We start from the raw sequence: 20,794 nt of genomic DNA on the forward strand, positions 1-20,794 counted from the left end.
GGTGGTGCAGTAACAGCAAAACCCCAGCCAGGAATTAATGGGTGTCACACTTTCAACAAAGGAACTGGATTTGGCTTTAATTGCATTTAGTTACAGTGTCACCACCCAATAGAATCACACAAAGGCTGAGGCCCCACATTACAAAAATGCAGCTTTTTTTATTGCAGATTTAGCTGCGTTTTTTTTCCGTCAAAGCCAAGAATGGCTAGAAAAGGAACGGGAAATATATAGGAAGCTTCTTATAGGTCTCCCTCCTGCTCAATCTACTCCTGGCTTCAGCTAAAAAAAAACCCAGCAAAATCTGCAACGAAAAAAAGCTGTTTCTGCAGCGTGGGGCTTTAGCCTAAGGCCCCGCGTTGTTGGAACAAAGCTTTATTTGTTACATATTTAGCTGTGTTTTTCTGAGCCTAAGCCAGGAGTGGATTGAGCAGAAAGGAAACGTATAAGAAGCTTCCTATATATTTCCCATTCCTTCTGTAGCCATTTTTAGCTTTGGTTGAAATAAACCGCATCAAAATCTGCAACAAAAATGCTGCGTTTCTGCAACGTGGGGCCTCAGCCTTATGCCTCCTGCATACAAGTGGCACGCATGTGGTTTTCACTGATCTATATGTTAAAATAAATTGACAGGGCTGCAAATGCAGACAGATATAGGGGATGTATAGGACACATATAGGACCTGCTCAATAGTTTTCAGCTCTTCAATTTGGCCCAGATACACAGCTACAAAAGAATGGCTGTATATATGGGTCAATTGAAATGTATAGGTCTGTACTTTATCCGCAGTTGTAGATAAAGAGTCTGGTCATGTGCATTGCAGGTTAACAACTCAATGTGCCTCATATTAATAGCAGTTAACCCCATCATGTCCCTCACATTAACCCCCTGTGTGCTTTATATAAGGGGCACTGATATGTGAGACATATGGAGGTAATAAGTGAATATCTTCATTATATAGGTCCTTCATTAGTACCCCATATGTCTCACACATCAGTAACCCTTATGTGAGCCACACAGGGGTTAATGTGAGGGACATGATGGGGTTAACTGCTATTAATGTGAGGCACATGGAATTACTAAAACTAAAGTAATAATCCCAAATGCCTGACATTAATGAGAATAGTTAGTAACACACGTACCTGGTGTGTTTACTTTCACTTTGCTTCTCTCCTCAGGGCTGCAGACGGCAGGAGCTCCTCCTCATGTGTAGCAGCAGGTCCAGGGAGCCCTTATCCTGTACAGTGAGAGGCTCACCTCTGATTGGTGGCAGGGAGAGAAGGGGGCGTGTCCTACACAGCAGCTCTACCAGAGCACTGAAGGGACGCTCTCTCTCAAAGTGTATGAAAGTCGTAGGCTGCCTGCCGTGCCAGCAAAATATGCCTCGCGTGCCAGTCTTGGCACGCGTGCCAGGGGTTGCCGACCCCTGTTCTAGTAAGTAGATCCTTTTAATTTTAGGTCACCTCAAGATTAAAAGAAGATGCCTTTTTCTTGACATGATCGCAAAGCAAACTGAATTGCATAAGGTACAGTATATAGCTAGAATATAGCTGGCCAAGCAGACCTTGGCTGGGTGACAACCTAATATAAGCTGCATGTGGAACAGATGCATCTAGTCTTCTTGTAGGAAGCAATTACCTATCTTCTAACATATGGCTGTGCAGTGCAGCCTGGATGTGTAGAAACAAATTCACACCCAACAAAAGATGATGATTATGTGGTTTAATGACAGTACACAGTGGTGTTCACAGATGTGCCATGATCACATAGCAGAATGAGATGAGAATGAGATCGCTTATTATTCCTAATAATTATAATAATAAATTTGGAAGATTTTATAGAAGGAACATTAACATTTTATAAGACAACAAGCCACATGTGCTTGTTTAGAATAACACAGAACAACAATGCAGGGCTTTATGTGCTCTAGACTCCTAGTCTTCTGTTTTTTTTCTATGACCAAAAAAAATTGAGATTTATTTGGGTGAAAATCAGAATACAAAACATACATTCATGTCTAAATCGAAAACTAGACAGAGGCGGTTGAAACTGTATAAGTGTTAGGTTGCGTCAACATGTACCCCGGATGCTACCAGGGACAGGGATCAGATAAATGTATCTGAGCGCAATTCTATTTTTAAGGGCTATGGGGGTTCTTCTTTGTGAAGCAGGCTCCATAGTTGTGCCAGAAGTAGGCATACACCGACCACACTATATTGGTGACCCCTTGCTTATGGGAAGACAAGTTAAAGAGGACCTTTCACATCCTCAGGCACATGTGGCTTTATATACCACTAGAAATCTGATATCGACTTTCCCGTTATGTGCCCCGAGGCTAGAGATATCTTTGCTGTTATAACAGCAACGATCTCAGCTCACTGTCAACAGGGTGTTCCTGACAGTCTAACTGGGCTGTGAGGAACACCCCTCCTACAGTACTCGTCCATAGCCCTGTACTGTCAGAGAGGCTGTTACTTACCGCTAAGCCATGATGACAAACTGTGAGTAAATCATTCGTGCTGGCAGTGCGCAGCAAGCACAAGGACCCCATTATAGTCTATGGGGTCCGTGCGCTTTGAAAGCACAGCGCTTGCAATTGCGATTATATTTAAGCTGGGGGGTCTCCATGCAGACTCTCCTAAGACAGAATACATACGCTAGTGTGAACCAACCTTTATATTCCATTTAGATTCTCTTTATTTAGTTAAGAGGCCCTGAAATTTTAGCCTGGTTGGGGCTAACAATCTTCAGACAGCCCAGGGCCCATGTAGTCTAATCTGTTCCTAACAAGGAGGTTTATCTTTAGAACAAAAGTAATAATATGTTAGTTATATGAAAATTAAGTTGGGAATATAGAATGATTTTCTATAGTAATACTAGTGCTGAAGTGGAAAATCTGATTAAATAAATATTATAACACAATGACCTGTTGTAGGTTTAAGAAGTAAGTAAAGAAAATCTGGCTATATTGACAAGTCACTATCTGGTTCCCAATTAGCACAATAATTTTAGGGTCCATGAACACAGCAGAGTCTATGTGCAGTGTACAGGGCACGTACCATTCTCTAGTGTGTCGGATGGAAATGTATATTCTCTCCTAGAAGCAATGCTTTCATGGAAGAATACAATACCCTGTGTAGTGGAGCATGCTACTTTTTTCTACTGAAGTTGTATGAAGTTGTGATATACATAGACATACAGCATAGGCCTCTTGTACTTATCCGTTTACAGCTCCATATTATGGGCATGTGCATGTTTCCTAATTCTACTTCTTCGCACTTTAATAAAGTAAACTGTTAATCTGTGCTTATGTGTGGACTCCCTTTATATGTTGGAATGCATACTTAAGAAGTTTTAATAAGTTTTCCGTTTTGTCCAGATGGTTGCAGTGCCAAGTTAATTTATTTAATGCAAATAAAATGAATCCCGGGAGGCGAGCAGACAATGAGAGAGATGGAGCCTGTATACAAAGTTATTTAGTTAAGCTTGCTAAATCTTAAAAAGGAGAAATACCAACCTAAATGTTATTCAGCTCTGGAGCTTTAGATTTATATCCCTTTGGTATTTGCCATGCTTGAAAGAGATTTTTTAATGGTCTCTAATTAAGGCGACCCCAAAAAAATTCCATTCTTTTCATTTGGGACTGGAAGCCAAAAAGGAAAGGTCAGGAGTGAAATCTAGTTGTTAGAGGAGACAGCTGTTCCTATTTCAGAAGCAGGCCTTGAAAATGTCTCCTCAACACAGCGCTAAGCAGAACATCCTAAAGGCTCTCCTGGAGCAAGTCAACTCCAATCCATAAAAGCTTCATTATAAAAACATTATCAACACCCTTTGAGGTGTCTACATGAAAGGGAATTCATGTTTTACTTGAGTCTTCTAGCAAAGATTTTCCAAGGAATTTTTGCTCCTAAGGATATTTGAAGGGTAGATTCAAAACAAAATGATATGAAGGCGCTAGACCGCCATCTCCAAAGACATAAACCAACATGTCCAGTGGGCAGGAATCCATTCATTCATAATTATGGAACACTCTTCACTACCGAGATGTCTGATTTATAGTGGTTGTTTCAGATGCCCCATGATGTCTCTACTGGCATAAATGTTCCCATATGTCCACATATCGCCCATATGTCCATATATCCCGGCAGATTGACTAATACTTTGGCTGTTATATTGGGGTGTGTGTGTGTATGTCTTTTGTATTGCAGTGTGTACAGGATTCAAGTTTGCATATTGATTTTATATTGGTGGTTCAACACTTTTACTTTTCTTTGGCATGGTATACGGTATGTATAATGTAGTGGCCTTACTAGTGTTTGCAACAATTGGTGGTTGGGATGTGCTGGCTTTTGTTTATGTAAACTCAGAGTAGGGGAGTATAACCTACCCAAAATGGGACGTATTAAAATATAGCCTTTATTGGTTCATTTAAAATACCCAAAGGAACAAACAAACAAAAAATTCCCCATTAAATTTTTAATTTTTAATGGGGAATTTTTTGTTTGTTTGTTCCTTTGGGTATTTTAACTGAACCAATAAAGGCTATATTTTAATACGTCCCATTTTGGGTAGGTTATACTCCCCTACTCTGAGTTTACATGATAAAAATTTTTGGGTACGCTACAAGAATATTGTTAATCTAAAATAAAATACTGGCTTTTGTTTAGACTTAAACCAGATTCATTAATACTGTCAAAGGTTAACGCTCCATGTAGCGGACCACAGTAAAAAAGCACCACTGGGAAAAACAACAGCAGCAATACATTGCAATTTTTTCCCATAGCACTTTTCACAGAAATTCCCCAGAGGTTTCCTTTGCAGATTTTCTGTTTCCATTATACCTATAGTGAAACCGCCATTGTTTCAATATGGTATATATAGGTATAATTGACATGCTGCAAAACTGCAACGATTTTGGAAATCGCAGCGTGTCCACTATTAGCCTGTTTTAATAGAAGCCAATAGGAGGCTGTATAACGTTGTCAAAAACCTTGTCAAAACCCTTTCAAAAATGCATCAAAATACTCGCCATTACAAAAACTTCATCCAGAGACTTTGTTGGAGGATTTTTCAAAGCGGGTTTGTCTGCTTTAAAAACTCTGTGTGAACATATTATCATTCACAGTATTATGAAAGAAATTATTTTTTTTTATTGAACAAAATAATTCTGAAAAAATGAATCAAGAGGCCGATTAAAAAGAATTAGAAATATCGAATTCAAATGAAAAGTTCACCAAAAATAATGTCCTACGTACATTAACATTAGATAAAATTATATTATGGTCATGCAAAAGCAAAAAGAAAATACACATACAACTAAAATAGCCCAATAAGAAAAAAGATACAATGTTTCACCTGCAGGGTCATTTTCTTTGGCTTTTCTTATTTTATTACATTCCAAATTATTATGCAAATGATAATTTTCTCTGATTTTCTTAAATGGTTGATATGAAATGACAGTCAGTACAATTTTCCAATCTTCAACTGTTGGAGTATAAATCACATTTATTTGGACAAATCTCCCAATAACTTTTTTTCACAAATTAAAAAATCTAAATCCACTGTTCCAAATTATTATGCACAAATAGAGTTTCTAAACTTTTTCTAGGTTGTAATGAATCAAAAATGGTCATTTGTTGAATTTTCAGCATTAAGAGGTCACATTTACTGAAATCAAAAGCTATTTCAATCAAAAGTATCTTAACAGACAAAGATAACTCTTAAGTACTATCATGGTGTCTATCATACACCACTACCATAGATATATCATTAGGATAGAAACCATGATAGTACTTAAGGGTTAAATAGCACCCCTTCTTTGATATCACCTTTACAATTTTTACTTGTGAAGTTGTTAAAGGGGCTTTTAGTGACATGGTGTTTTACAGCGCAGTCCTGCAGCTGAGACAATCACATTGAATCTTTATGTCGATAAACTATTTGACACACTCAGGATGTTGCAAAAATGCCAAAACACTTATGGTAGCCACCTAGCACTGTATCCTCACATAAAGATTAGCAGGTACTAAAAAATGCAAAAATGGGTGCTTCAGCACAAGGGCCCCAAAAAAGTCATTTTCATATGGATTAAAGTTGACTGCACTTTGACAAAAAAAAACCATAAGTTCCTTAGGTCACTAAAAAGGTGCTACTATAGTGTTTAAGTTTAGAATTGATTTTGTTGTTGGTAGACAGCGTTTATTAATAATAATCCTATCCTATCCTATGTTTGTTCCTCAATCACGCAAAAACGGCTGAACGGATTTGAATGAAATTCAGCAGATAGATAGTTTGTAACCTCGATTAACACATAGGCTAAATGAGACGGCTTCACAACTGTTATGAATTTATGTTCACATACTATATTAAACTGCTCTTTGCAGCATCTTATCTCAGCTTCTGATAAAGCCAGGGCTGTTATTTCTCTATGTAAACACACACTAACCCTCTGCTCCAGGCAGTGCTGACAAACTGACATGGGCAAACAACGTTAATCCAAATTGGCAGTTTGGCCATTTTAAACAAGCCAGGAAAAAGAAAATCTAATTTGTCGCAAACAACAAGAGATATGAAGGTAGCCAAAAGTCAACAGAGTTCTCCTGAAGCGGAGCTGAGGGGGATCATCAATGCCAACAACACACTCATTATATAGTGTCCCAGTGAGTTGCTGAGATGCCGGCACAATCATGGACACAGCACAAGGAACGAGTTCAGCGGCAGGCCAGCTTGACAGCTGTCAAAAAGCCAGAGCATGCGTATTATCAACACCAACAACACGCTCATTATATAGTGTCCCAGCGAGCTGCTGAGATGCCAGAACAATCACAGGCACGGTGTGAGGAACAAGTTCAGCAGCAGGACTGCTTGAGAGCTGCCGAAACCATTGATGGCAGCAATTTGCTGAATATAGGCGGACCATCGATGCCAACAACTCGCAGATGAAGTTGTGGGCAAAGGCTAGTAATAATAATAACAATAACTATAATTTTATTTAGCGCCAACATATTTCACAGCACTGTACAAATCAGAGGGTAAATGAACAGACAATATTTGACATTATAATAAACCAATGAATTACCATATCAAACAATAGGTGTAAAGCCCCTTTAACCATTTCACTGCCAAGGACGTAGCTCTACGTCCTTACTTCTAATGCCCATATCTCTGGTCTTGTTTGGGAGATATCTTGTATGAAGATAATTTAATTTTTGATTCATTTTAAAGATGAGAATCTCTTCTTTAAAATGATACCAAGTTCTTCACGTTATTCCTTACTGTGCCAAAGTGATTCACTGTTGAAAACGCTATTGGAGATTCTCATCTTTAAAATGAATCTAAAATTATCTTCATAGGCCAAACGAGTCCTGAGATACAGGACTTTAAATGTCCCCCCCTCCTGTCTCAGGAAGCATTAGTGAAACAGGAAGGTGGGAGGAGAAGCAGCGTGCACACAGAGACAGAGAAGCATTTTCTCTGTCTCTGTGCACAACCTGCATGTGACCCCAGGAGGGAGGGAGAAGGGATTCAGTCCCTATTTCCCCCCTCCTGTCAATCAGAGAACATACTGTACATTTGCTGTCTGATTGTCACATACAGGTATAATGTAATTCCCCCCTGAACTTCACTAGTGGGGTACTCTTTTGTTATAACCCCTGAACATAACAAGGAAGTTTATTGGTGCTGTGACCCAGACATTTACCATTGTCCAGGTTGCAGTGCCAAAAAGAAAAGTCGCACCAAACACTTACACAACATATACACAAAATCATGAATAAAGTTTACATTTCACCCAATCCCTGTCCTGTATATCCCTGAGCTTTCGAGAGTATAACACGCCTCTAGCGATATCCGTTACACGCTAAAATAATAGTAATAACGATTTTCAATAGAGATGAACATATAGATTGCTAAAATATTTATAGGTGGATGGAAAATAATATTTTGAGGTAAAGTCCTATTTAATTTACATGCACAAAATGGGTTGGTGCATTTCAGCGATTTTGGCGATTCTTTAACACCCGCCCCTGTAAATATATACATGTGTGATATGTATGAACTCCTCACATATTGCAGTTTTCTAGAAAGTATAGCTTTTTAACATATTAGTAAATAACAGCAAAATCCTGCCTGTCTTCTGTATCAGTGTTTTTGGGAGTCCGAGCTCTTGTTGTAGTTGATGTTTGCTCTACATATAGTATATATACACATTGTATACACCATAAGCTATTATTTTAAATGTATTTTGTATATGAATGTGATATTGAAGATGAATTATAAGTAAAAAAATGTGTTTTAGTGCATTTTTTCAAAACATTTTTGTGTTTGTCACAAAGTTGCATGAAGGTGGCTGTGGCTATTGATGACCCATTGAGACATATGTAATCTTCAGGTTGTCTACTTTCAAAAAATATATAGGGTTTAGGGGTTCACTTGCTTTTCACGGTGTGTAATCCCTACATTTTATAGGATGATACTTTTTTAACATTTCTAGCTTCAAAGCAGATTTTTGTTCCTTCCAGTTCTAGCGATTTTCTGAAGAGACGTACATGCGGGTGTAGGCCATAGTTATATGAATGAACTCTGCACATGTTGAACTCTTATTTTTAGGAAGTTTTGTGCATATAATTTATTGGTTGGTTTCCACTTTTAATAACAAATATACATTTATTTGCATTTTTTCATAAAACATTCACTTTAAATCAAAATTGCATGAAGGTGCCTGTTTGTATACAGTACCAAGTGGCATTCTGACAATGCTGCAGGTGTCTACTTTAAGAAAATCTATAGGTATGGGGGGGGGGGGGTTGGATGCTTTTTTAATGTTACAATTTAGCTTTGATTCATCCATCTCAAAACTGTGAAAATTGTTCTGGCTACTGGAGGTGCAAAATTCAGAGACCCTTGGCAGTGAAAGGGTTAATGCAGCATTCTTTAAAAAAAATTGTTTATTCTTTAGCCCATCAGAAAGCTACATGATGAAAATTGTAATGAAGGTAATTTTCCTACCAATGGCTGTTTCCGAGATATCCACACTCTTCTGGTCCTCAGCTGTGATGACACTTTGACCATCCAGCTTCTGTATTCCTTTCTATGAGAGTTACATTGAGCGAGAAACGTATAAATACTGGTTGTTAAACACATGCTAAGGCTGAGGCCCCACATTGCGGAAACGCAGCTTTTTTTGTTGCAATTTTTGTTGTGTTTTTTTCAGCCAAAGCCAAGAATGGCTAGAAATGGAATTGGAATTATCTAGGAAGTTCTTATACTTCTAACTTCTGCTCAATCCACTGCTGGCTTTGGCTCAAAAAACCACAAGAAGATCTACAAGAAAAAAAGCTGTTTCTGCAACGTGGAGCCCCAACCTAAAAGGGCTAATATTCATTAGCAATAAATGTTGTGAGACAGTCATATATAAAATACACCCAAAAGTAAAGCACACAAAAATGATGTACCTAATCCCATACATCTTTATTAGGAAGTACAAAAGACAAGATAATTTCACAAGGAGGACTTTTTGTTATACAAAAGAAAACATTTATCTTGACAATCCCTTTAAGTTTAAAGTAAATTTATTAATGAATGAGTTTAGTAGTGAATGGATATACCAACAGTTAAAATTACTGCAAATCTAGCTAATAAACCCAATTTTAGTCTTACATTCCCATCAAATGGATCCACAAGCAGACAAGCAACTTGTGTTAATTTAACAAAGTGTCAGGGTCTGGGGTTGCTAGGTGGGGTGGCATAGACACACAAGTCCAGTTTCTTTAGTCCAAAACAAAGGTAGAGTTTATTTTCACTCAAAAAGGTAGTGCAGCAACAAAAGGAAATAATACAAAAATAAATACCTGCCCGGCTAGGCTCTAACTAAACATAGAATAGGTTACCTCACCTAGAATAACAGAACTCCAAAAGCCAGAGGGGCCACACGGTGGCTCAGTGGTTAGCACTGCAGCCTTGCAGCGCTGGAGTCCTGGTATTCAAATCCTGCCAAGGGCAAAAAAACATCTGCAAGGAGTTTGTATGTTCTCCCCGTGTTCTCATGGATTTCCATCCTATATTCCAAAGACATACTGATAGGGAAAAATGTACAAAAGCCAGGAGAATGATTCAGGACACAGCTCCAAAAATATGACCCATCCCTAAAGTGTGGACTAGAGGGAGTGGAATGACAGATCCCACTACCAACCTACCTGCCATTCCTAAAAATCCAGCCCAATACTGAGCATTTACCAAAATGCTCAGCAGACGAAAGTTGTCTGCTGAGAACACACATTCCTTCTGGAGTTTTCTCATGTCACCCACCTTAGTAGTCTGGGTGAGATGTACAGTCATTGCCAAAAGTTTTGAGAATGACACAAATCTTATATTTTCACGTGATCTGCTGCCCTCTGGTTTTTATGTGTGTTTGTCAGATGTTTTTATCACATACAGAAATATAATTGCAATCATATTATGAGTAACAAAAGCTTATATTGACAGTTAGAATGAGTTAATGCAGCAAGTCAATATTTGCAGTGTTGATCCTTCTTCTTCAGAACCTCTGCAATTCTCCCTGGCACGCTCTCAATCAACTTCTGGAACAAATCCTGACTGATAGCAGTCCATTCTTGCACAATCAATGCTTGCATTTTGTCAGAATTTGTAGGTTTTTGTTTGTCCACCTGTCTCTTGATGATTGACCACAAGTTCTCAATGGGATTAAGATCTGGGGAGTTTCCAGGCCATGGACCCAAAATCTCTATGTTTTGTTCCCTGAGCCATTTAGTTATCACCTTTGCTTTATGGCAAGGTGCTCCATCATGCTGGAAAAGGCATTGTTGATCACCAAACTGCTCTTGGACGGTTGGGAGAAGTTGATCTTGGAGGACATTCTGGTACCATTCTTTATTCATGGCTGTGTTTTTAGGCAAGACTGTGAGAGAGCCGATTCCCTTGGCTGAGAAGCAACCCCACACATGAATGGTTTCAGGATGCTTTACAGTTGGCATGAGACAAGACTGGTGGTAGCGCTCACCTCGTCTTCTCCGAATAAACTGTTTTCAAGATGTCCCAAACAATCGAAAAGGGGATTCATCAGAGAAAATGACTTTACCCCATTCCTCAGCAGTCCACTCCCTGTACCTTTTGCAGAATATCAGTCTGGCCCTGATGTTTTTTCTGGAGAGAAGTGACTTCTTTGCTGCCCTCCTTGAGACCAGGCCTTGCTCTAAGAGTCTCCGCCTCACAGTGGGTGCAGATGCACTCACACTTGCCTGCTGCCATTCCTGAGCAAGCTCTGCACTGCTGGTAGCCCGATCCCGCAGCTGAAACACTTTTAAGAGATGGTCCTGGCGCTTGCTGGTCTTTCTTGGGCACCTTGGAGCCTTTTTGCCAACAATGGAACCTCTCTCCTTGAAGTTCTTGATAATGCGATAGATTGTTGACTGAGGTGCAATCTTTCTAGCTGCGATACTCTTCCCTGTTAGGCCATTTTTGTGCAGTGCAATGATGATTGCAAGTGTTTCTTTAGAGATAACCATGGTTAACAGAAGAGAAACAATGATGCCAAGCACCAGCCTCCTTTTAAAGTGTCCAGTGGTGTCATTCTTACTTAATCATGACAGATTGATCTCCAGCCCTGTCCTCATCAACACCCACACCTGTGTTAATGGAGCAATCACTGAAACGATGTTAGCTGGTCCTTTTAAGGCAGAGCTGCAATGATGTTGAAATGTGTTTTGGGGGATAAAGTTCATTTTCTAGGCAAATATTGACTTTGCAAGTAATTGCTGTTAAGCTGATCACTCTTTATAACATTCTGGAGTATATGCAAATTGCCATTAGAACAACTGAAGCAGTAGACTTTGTAAAAATTAATATTTGTATCATTCTCAAAACTTTTGGCCATGACTGTACACCCCCTCCATTACCTCACCAGCCATCAGCTTACAATAGCCATTCCAATAAATAATACAATATATGTGTGTATGTATGTATGCCAGTTAAGAGTAAATGTGTTTAATATGTACAAAATTCAATTCATAACAGATCTGTTTCTTAATTGATTACTTGAGACTCGCTATGCTAATTTTTAGCACACATGGGATGTTTAGTACAGTAAATGAATTCTGCCAGTTTAGCGTCTGTGAATGTTCAAAAACTGTTTAGCAATTTTGTGCCTTCTCCGGCAATTATCGGAGAATATGTCCTTCTGAAAGAGAATGGGGAATGAGTAACAGCTTCTTAGAATTGGTGCTTTTTTTCTTTCATGTGGTGGCATGAAAGGTTTGAAAGCAATCTTACCAGATTTAGAATTAAGCACATTTGCATATGTAGCAATCAGAAGTAGTTCATTAGCCATGCAAATATTAACATATTTCTGAAGTACTCAGTTTTCTTCTGATGTTGTATTGATATGTCTCTACAAAATAAGAGTTTGTACATAATATAAAATACATTTATTTTACCTTTGCACAAAAATTTGGATTTCAAACCAGGAACCTCCCAGTAAGTACCAAGTTACTTTACTATTTGTAGGATGGCAGTGTAAGTGCTTGAGCAAACCAAATATATAAAGCTCCTTTTAGAGCCCTATTCATAGGCAGTTCCAGTTCAGGAAATATGGTCCATATATTGGATGTATTTCCCAGACTGCACTGTGTCCAGAGACTCAAACTCTCAATATCTTAGTTTTCTATGATGCTGTGAGTCACAAAGTAAAAAAGGAGTGTACGCAGTGGCATAACTACCACCATAGCAGCAGAGGCAGCTGCCACAGGGCCCGGGACATTAGGGGCCCGGTGACAGCTGCTACCGCTGCTATCATTATACTCGGGGGGTCTTTTCGGCCCGGGAGAGGTAACCTGGGCCAGCGTTAGGGGGAGGGGGTGGGCAAACTTGGCTATTGCCCAGGGCCCCAGGACTTGCAGGGGCCCCCTGTTGGTCAAATACTTTCCATATTAATATAGGGAAAGTATATGTCCGAAGCTGCAGCAACGGCTGATACACAGGAGCCGATGCAGGAGCTGCAGGTCTGACTCCTCTCAGCGCTCTCTGAAGCTTTCTCTCCCCCCCCCCCTTCCTTTCTCTGGCTGCCCTCCGCCCACCAATGAGAGGGCTGAGGAGAGCCCTGGAGGCGGGGCTTATCCATATACAGAAAATGGACCCCTGCCGAGCTCCTGCCGTCCTTCACACAAGAGAAGAAGCAGAAGTAGCTCCAGGAAAGTGAAACTAAAAAAAGAAAACACAGGTACACAGGACATACAGGGGTTACTATACTTATTAATATCAGGCATTTGAGGTGAATAATTTTGTTTTAGTAACTCCATGTGACTCATATTAATAGCATTTAACCCCATCATGTCCCTCACATTAACCCCTGTGTGCCTCACCATAAGAGTTACTAATATGTGAGACATATGGGGGTAATAATAATGAAGATACTTTATTATTACCTCCATGTCGCTCACATATCAGTAACTCTTATGTGAGGTACACAAGGGTTAATGTGAGGGACATGATGGGGTTAAATGCTATTAATATGAGGCACATGGAGTTACTAAATTGTAATGCACACGGCCAGACTTTTTATCCACAATTGTCCTGGTATAGCGGTCAGTGAGTGACGTGACAGTATTTAGTCCTGTAGGGGCCACTGAGGGACATAATACTGTGTGGAGGGGCCACTAAGGGACATAATACTGTGTGGAGGGGCCAGTATCGGGGATAATACTGTGTGGAGGGACCACTGAGGGATATAATAGTGTGTGCAGGGGCCATTATGGACATAATACTGTGTGCAGGGGCCACTATGGGGCATAATAGAGTGTGCAGGAATGCGTAGGAGGGATTTTCGGAGTCGGGGGGGGGGGCATGTCAAAAGTTCGCCACGGGCCCCACCATTCCTAATTACGTCACGGAGTTACGCAAACTATTGGCTATGTAGTATATATGTTACCGAAAGGGATTGAAATCCAGCATTCTATACAATGCCTAGTTGAACTACCTTTGCAGACAAAATAAAAATGACTTCCTTATCGAGCCTCATGTAAATTGTCTGACAGGCATTTATTAGGTGTTGACAGACCAGGGACATGTCCTTCTACTTCATCTTTACTGATGGTATAACATTTCCATATGTTGTCCTTTGAGCCATTTATTTCATGCATTCTGGAGGTTACACATACACAGTAACTTCAATGGATTTCAATGAGTTAAGGTCATGACATTAATGATGAAAAAAGGAAATGCTAGACCATTAGTCAAGATTAAAGGGGAGAGATGGAGAAGGGTTTATTGATAAGACACAGGACACCTCTATGGCTTGCCAATACCCATTAGATACATGCTTGCTAATTTACATAGGGTACCATTCACAAATACATTTTTCCCAGCTATGCTATTATAGGTATGTTTATACTTATTTTATGTCCATTATCCTGTGATTCTAGCTATTTGGTAGGCTAAATTATTCTGGCAGATTCCCCGTAGGACATACATGGTTATGGCCACTCATAACGCCCATTCATATCCTATTTTTATTCACAATGCAGCCCATTCTGTGGCATGTATGTGCCTGGTGACATCATCTACACATAATGATAGTAATTGCCTGTGTGATTATGATGTGCATCAGAACGAGTGTATTTATGGAGAAATCCTTCTTCTATTTAATACACTTCTCTATTCGCAGGCCACTAAATTACAATACTTAGTGGGAAAGCAGGATGCTCCTATGGGAACGTTTCACATTGCATGAATTCTTATTAATTGCCAAGGAAACAATTTTCCTTTCCATTCTACTTTTTTTTTTTTTTATCTGACTGCAGCTTAGCCGAGAGTTGCAAAGCCAGGATATAAACAGCACATTCTCCCTCAGACAAAAAGGTTCCCTATTACCAGCTCCTTTTGGTCTCGGGCCAACAACTTCATCCATTTGTTACTGCTTAATAAAGGACTGGTAAGTATTGACTTTTTTTGCACAAGAGCAGTTTCTATTCCGGTCGATGCTCTTAGCCAAACTGCTTGTCTTAAAGGCAGCATCATGGAAATTTCAGTTTATACAAGAAAATATTCATGTCCATGGTGTGCTGTTCTGTGTATTGAACAAGTTTTATCCTGATGTTTGTACATTGTTCTACCTGTTTGCGTTGAAGGGGTTTTTGACAAAATGTTCAACTGATGATATTATAATATAACACATGAAGTAATATCTATCTTATCAATCTTTGCCCTCTGTGCCAACACTTCCTACATCTGTCTATTTCTACTACAGCCAGCCACAATATCTCAATGCCCCTGAAGTTACTGCACTGACCAGTGACGTCATTATGGACACAATATTACTATAGCAGGGGAACAAGGAAGAGCTGGGGTAGAAGCAGTAGAGTATTTGTTCAGTATTAGTCATTTTTATGGTTGGGTATTAGTTTTTTATTTTATAACATTGTCATAAATTTTAATAAATATTCATGTGAAGACCTCTTTACAATAATGTATTAGGTCTATGTGAAATCGTGTGTAAAGCCACATGTAGTATCTGACAATGGTCAAAACTATTTGTCCCAATGTCTCAATCCTTATAAGGCTCTGCATAAATCACCATACATCCTTATATTGGATATATATGGCGGGCAAAGTTACAAACATACTGTAAGGGTGTTCATACCACAGCCTAAGAAACTGGACAGGAGACGGAAAACTGTCAGTCAGTTTTCAAACCCATTCACTTGACTGGGTTTGCAAAGTGACCGCCCGTGAGCGTCTTATGCCTCTCTGCGGCAAAAACATTTTTTTTTAACCAATCACAAAGTCGGACATACAGGACTTTGTGTCTGGTTAAAAAAAAAAACAGCTTCTCCACGGTGAGGTACGAGACGCTCACGGGTGGTCACTTTGCAAACCCATTCAAGTGAATGCATTTGAAAACTGACTACTGGGTTTCCGTCTCCTGTCCAGTTTTTTGGGCAGAAGACGGAAACCTGCAAAGCAGAGACCGGGCACTAGTGGGAACCCGCCCTATTTGTCAAATATATAGTCATGAGAAGAACAAAGTCCATCCTCTGTGAATTCTGTGGTTTTACTTCTCAGGACATAATAAAAAAAATAAAAAAAAACATCTGGTCCTTAGAAGGTCTTACAATTAGGTAAATACAACCTGACTTGCTACTTTGTATTACTTTAACACATACAGTTTAAAAATCATTAAACTGATATTACACAAAAGTAGTCACGGTTACATACTGTATGATAGTTGTGAATACTCTAGGCATGGTTTTCTACTTTGACTACAAATATTTGAGTTCTCGGTGCTTCATTCTATGTCGTATGTGTCATGTAAATTAAAGTGGATGTTATAGAGAAAGATAGAGACTAATGGACAACAAATTAATGAGAATTTCCAGCCGCATCATTATAATGACATGACACTTCTATAATAAATAGCTATTGAGGTAGCAGTCAAGTAACCATTTAGTCATTTGATTTGTTGATCTACGGTTGCCCTTGTAAGTACAGCGATTCTCTAAGCATGACCACGTTCAATAATCTATTTAGCTTCTGTTCCCCGACACCATAGTAGGTAGTCTCAGGGATTGATTGTCTATTAAGGAGCAAACCATGTAAAATCAACTCAATAACATTAAAAATGGCCACATAAATCTTGTAACCTGGCTCTTGTATGAGCTAGTAAGATGATTGTCTTGGTAAAGAACTTGTTCTACTTCTATTTTCTAGCTAAAATAAAATGTTTATTTGGAGATTATTTATCTTGAACGCAATGATGTCATTTATTGATTTTTCTTAATAAATAAATCAATACTTATTCCTTTTTCTTTTATTGATTCTGTTTTTATTTCTATACCCTCTACTATAACACTCATCATCTTATCTTAGGAAGTAGTTCCAAAGTAAGAAGGAAACAGAAATACAATATGTATTCTGCCTGTAGGCAAGTCTTACCCATTCAGAGTCCTAACTCTAGCGTTCCTTGAAACCTGGTTTAGGCTAAGGCCCCACGGGCCAGAAACGCAGCGCTTTATAGCGCTTTATATGCGTTCACACCGCGGTTGCCCCCGCAGCGCTTTATAGCGCTGCGGGGGCAACCGCGGTGTGAACGCATCGTGGTTCTTCCCGCAGCGCTTTGAACAGAAAGTTCACAGAGTTTTCCTCCGCGGACTTTCTGTTACAATTATATCTATGGGGAAGCTGCTGGCGTTTCCGTAGATATAATTGACATGCTGAGATTTTCAAAACCACAATGGTTTTGGAAATCGCAGCGTGTCCGCGCTGTGATTTTTTTCTACAAAGTGGGGATGGATTCGCATGAATCCCATCCACTTTGCAAGTACCGTACTGTAAAATGCCCTGATTTTTCCTGCAGCGTTTCCGCTGCGGGTAAATTGCAGTGTTTACAGCCCGTGGGGCCCCAGCCTTAGGGTACCATTGTACACAGCAACATCTGGTGTGATCACTTTTACAGCAGGTAAGCATAGATGTAGGGTTTCTTTAATAATGTAGGAAGTAGTTAAGTATAAGACCTCATTCAGACAGTTATACTGAAATAAATAAAATAAGAGGTCGACTTACATAGCAACGTATAGTAGCAATACAGGCAAGGACAGTTCCTTTGGGAAGCAGACCTCAAAATATGATGCATTGACTGATTTTATATATGGGGCTTTCTGGGGAGGTGGGATAAGCTATTCTGTGGTATATGGCAATAACAATGAAACATTCTGTAAATTCTGAAAGTGCCAATAGAAGTGATGCTGCTACTTCATTTCCTTGACTTGTATAAGTAAGGGCTTAGTCATACGTCCACAATTCACGTAGATATTGCGCCCACATTTGCGCAATTTAGTTCAATGTATGTCTGCTTCACAACAAGACCAGTCTGAGTCCATGATAAAAAAAAAAAAAAAAAAGATAGAATACGTGTTCAACTGTTTTGAATGCACCCAAAGGCATTAACAAACATATAAGTACTTGGAGGAGTGATCTATTTTTTATAGATGTGAAACCAGATCAACCACAAACATTACATGGACAAGGATCGCATACTGTCCATCATTAATACGGGCATCACATGTTCACAAAATGTGAATAAGCCCCAACTCCTTTTCCATCGTATTAACGTGTGTCTCAAAGTTTTAAGCAGGCCATAGACATAATGAAGCTAGAGGTTGGCTAAACATTGTACAGTAGCAGACAGCTAGCTCTCCGTACTTCTCCACCACTAGAATGTACATGAATGGGCCATTTCTTATAAAGTCTAAAGATCCCAATAACTTGACTGATCCATTATAAGTCAGTGTGGTCTATTAGACCCCGCCAGTGTTCATTGTGTGACAGATGAGGCACTTCAGGAGTAATAGATTGTCAAGACTCCATGTTCAATAGTGTTAAACTATACAGGAGGTGAATAAAAGAGCTGTATATCAGGAATTTGGTGTGTTGCTTCTTTGTATTAATCTGGACTGCATGATCCTAGTCTTTATGGAGTGTACCTGGTATTCATTTTCCTATACTGCGCTGCCTTTTCTGAGTTTTGTTGCATCCAGGACGGTGTTGTAGTTTCCATTAGAGACAGAAGCCACAACACACTGCTGAATATGTTACATAATGGATAGAAGATATGCCCAATGTTAAATCAGACGTTCTGGCCAAACTTCCTTTAATGTGTATAGACACGTTTAGTCATGAGGTTTTTTTTATCGTATTTCTAAGTGGACTATCTCATGATCCTAAAATCACCAAGGGCCAGCTAACTGTTGGCCTATCATTAATCTAGTCTCTCAATATTTGATCAGTAGGGGTCCGACTCTAAATTGTTTGAAGGTGACCAGAGGTCTTTCTCTTTTTTGGTTATATCAATCTGTCTACCTGAACAGCGTATACTTAGTAGTTGCAGTGCATACTTTTACTGCTGGGTCCCATTCACCCATCAAGTATATGGTGTGCAGGTAGACAAACCAATGTTAACAGGAAGGAGTGCAGTGTTTGTCCAGGGGCTGCCACTCCGCCAAACAAATTATGTTATTTGATCAAGAAATATAGGAATAAATTCACACAAAGAGACATTGCCATTCTTCTTGTCACTGGCAATGTCAAAACTAGTGGGAGAATGTCAAGAATGTCTCTAGAGAGAGAGATAGTGAGTCTGTCAGTGGATAGACACCATCTATTGCAAGGGTAGGCAACCTTCGGCAGTGCAGATGTTCTACAACTACAACTCCCAGCATACATACTTGCTCTGCTGTCCTTAGAACTCCTATGGTAGTGAATGGAGCCTGTTGGGAGTTGTAGTTTCACAGCAGCTGGAGTGCAGAAAGTTTATGACCCCTGATCTATTGTATAAGATGCCTTAACAAAGAGGTGACAGTGGACACTCCTGTAATGTGAAATAAGTTCAGATCTCATGATCCATTGGACAAAATTCCACCGACAAACTTATAACATAAAAATATTAGAAAAATGTGAACTGTGACCTAAGCCTTAAAATTTCTTTTGCATTTTTTTTTATAATTAAATGTTGTGAGTATTTCAAGGGCCATTAAAGGAGTGGTGGTATAAACTTGGGTGTTTGGGGAATTTTTATTATGCAATTGTACAATTTGTGCCTAATGCTTGTTTAAAATACAAAACTGTGTACCTGGCATTTCCTAGAATAAAGGTGACTTTCCTATAGTAATTATCACAAGCTGAAAATAGACTGATGTTCAATTTTCATGTCTTCTAGACAGTATGACGAGTAAACTAGAGGACACGAAGGAGCAGATGATACCATGAAGAGAAGGTCACAGGCCCTCTGTTGCCATCTGTTTAGTAAGTAAAGATTGAACTCATTGACAGCATGTTTACTTTCATTAATCTTTTTATAGATCCAGAACAACAGAAGCTTTCACAGCTGTAACTAACCCACTTGACTTAAAACATCCACTTAAAGTTGTCAAGAGAAAGGTCTCAGTGTGCCGCCATAAAGGGTCTAGGCGTTCACCATTACATTGCATTTTCTAACATGTTAAAGTAGAAAATAAGAGTTTATATAAGATTATCTTATTTAGTTATAGTTTCCAAATATGCCTTTGTTATATCTCAGAAAATTGGGTAGTACACATAAGTAGAGATGAGCGAGTAGTATTTGATCGGGTAGGCATTCCATCAGCATTCGATACTACGGTATTCAAAATACTCGTACTCGGTCGAATAACACGCGGTAAACGCAGTAAATATTCGATTCCCCTCCCACCTTCCCTGGCGCTTTTTTTAGACCAATAACTATGGAGGGGAGGTGGGACAGGAAGTAGGACAACGTAGGCATTGGAAAAAAATGTATACAGTGATTGCCTGGTTAAATCAGCAGCATTAATAATAATAATAATCCTGGGACTTGGGTGTGTTAGATGCACCCAGGCATGAGTCCCCTGCTGTCCCAGTTGCATTCCAGAGGTGTTGGCATAATAAAACGAAGCCGCAAAGTATCAGTTTTACCTGCAGTACTTTTCACATAAAGTGCTCCAGGAAACCTTTGCAGATTTTCAGCTTCCATTATACCCACAGGTAAACCACCAGCGTTTCCGTAGGTATAATTGACATGCTTTTATTTCCTAAACCACAACGTTTTTGGAAATCGCAGGATTTCCACTGCACGTATTTTTCCCACAATATGTGGATGGGATTCACTACAGTGCTTTGCAGGGACTGTAAAACACCCCATCAAAATGCAGCATTTACGCCATGTGGGGTCTTGGCCTAGATCGGCTTGACAGACCACTCCTTACCTCTGCATTCTGTATGACAGACCACTCCCCCCATC

General features: G+C 39.4%; 1 protein-coding gene across 4 annotated transcripts in view; it reads left to right on the forward strand.

Annotated features, from left to right (window-relative positions):
• Nucleotides 1–20,794, forward strand: part of TMEM108 (transmembrane protein 108) — a 515,125-nt gene that overhangs the window by 437,061 nt on the left and 57,270 nt on the right. Inside the window, exons 1-2 of one of the 4 annotated variants that reach the window (XM_075271285.1) lie at nucleotides 14,828–14,938; nucleotides 19,718–19,803. The exons of 1 other annotated variant lie outside the window; for it this stretch is intronic. In XM_075271285.1, the coding sequence (XP_075127386.1) occupies nucleotides 19,764–19,803 (40 nt within the window). In that variant the 5' untranslated portion in view covers nucleotides 14,828–14,938; nucleotides 19,718–19,763. Of the gene's footprint in view, nucleotides 1–14,827; nucleotides 14,939–19,717; nucleotides 19,804–20,794 lie in introns of those variants that run through there. 2 more of the 4 variants (XM_075271283.1, XM_075271284.1) reach the window with 2 other exon arrangements.

This window comes from Leptodactylus fuscus, chromosome 4 (genome assembly GCF_031893055.1).
Source record: "Leptodactylus fuscus isolate aLepFus1 chromosome 4, aLepFus1.hap2, whole genome shotgun sequence".
NCBI lineage: Eukaryota > Metazoa > Chordata > Amphibia > Anura > Leptodactylidae > Leptodactylus > Leptodactylus fuscus.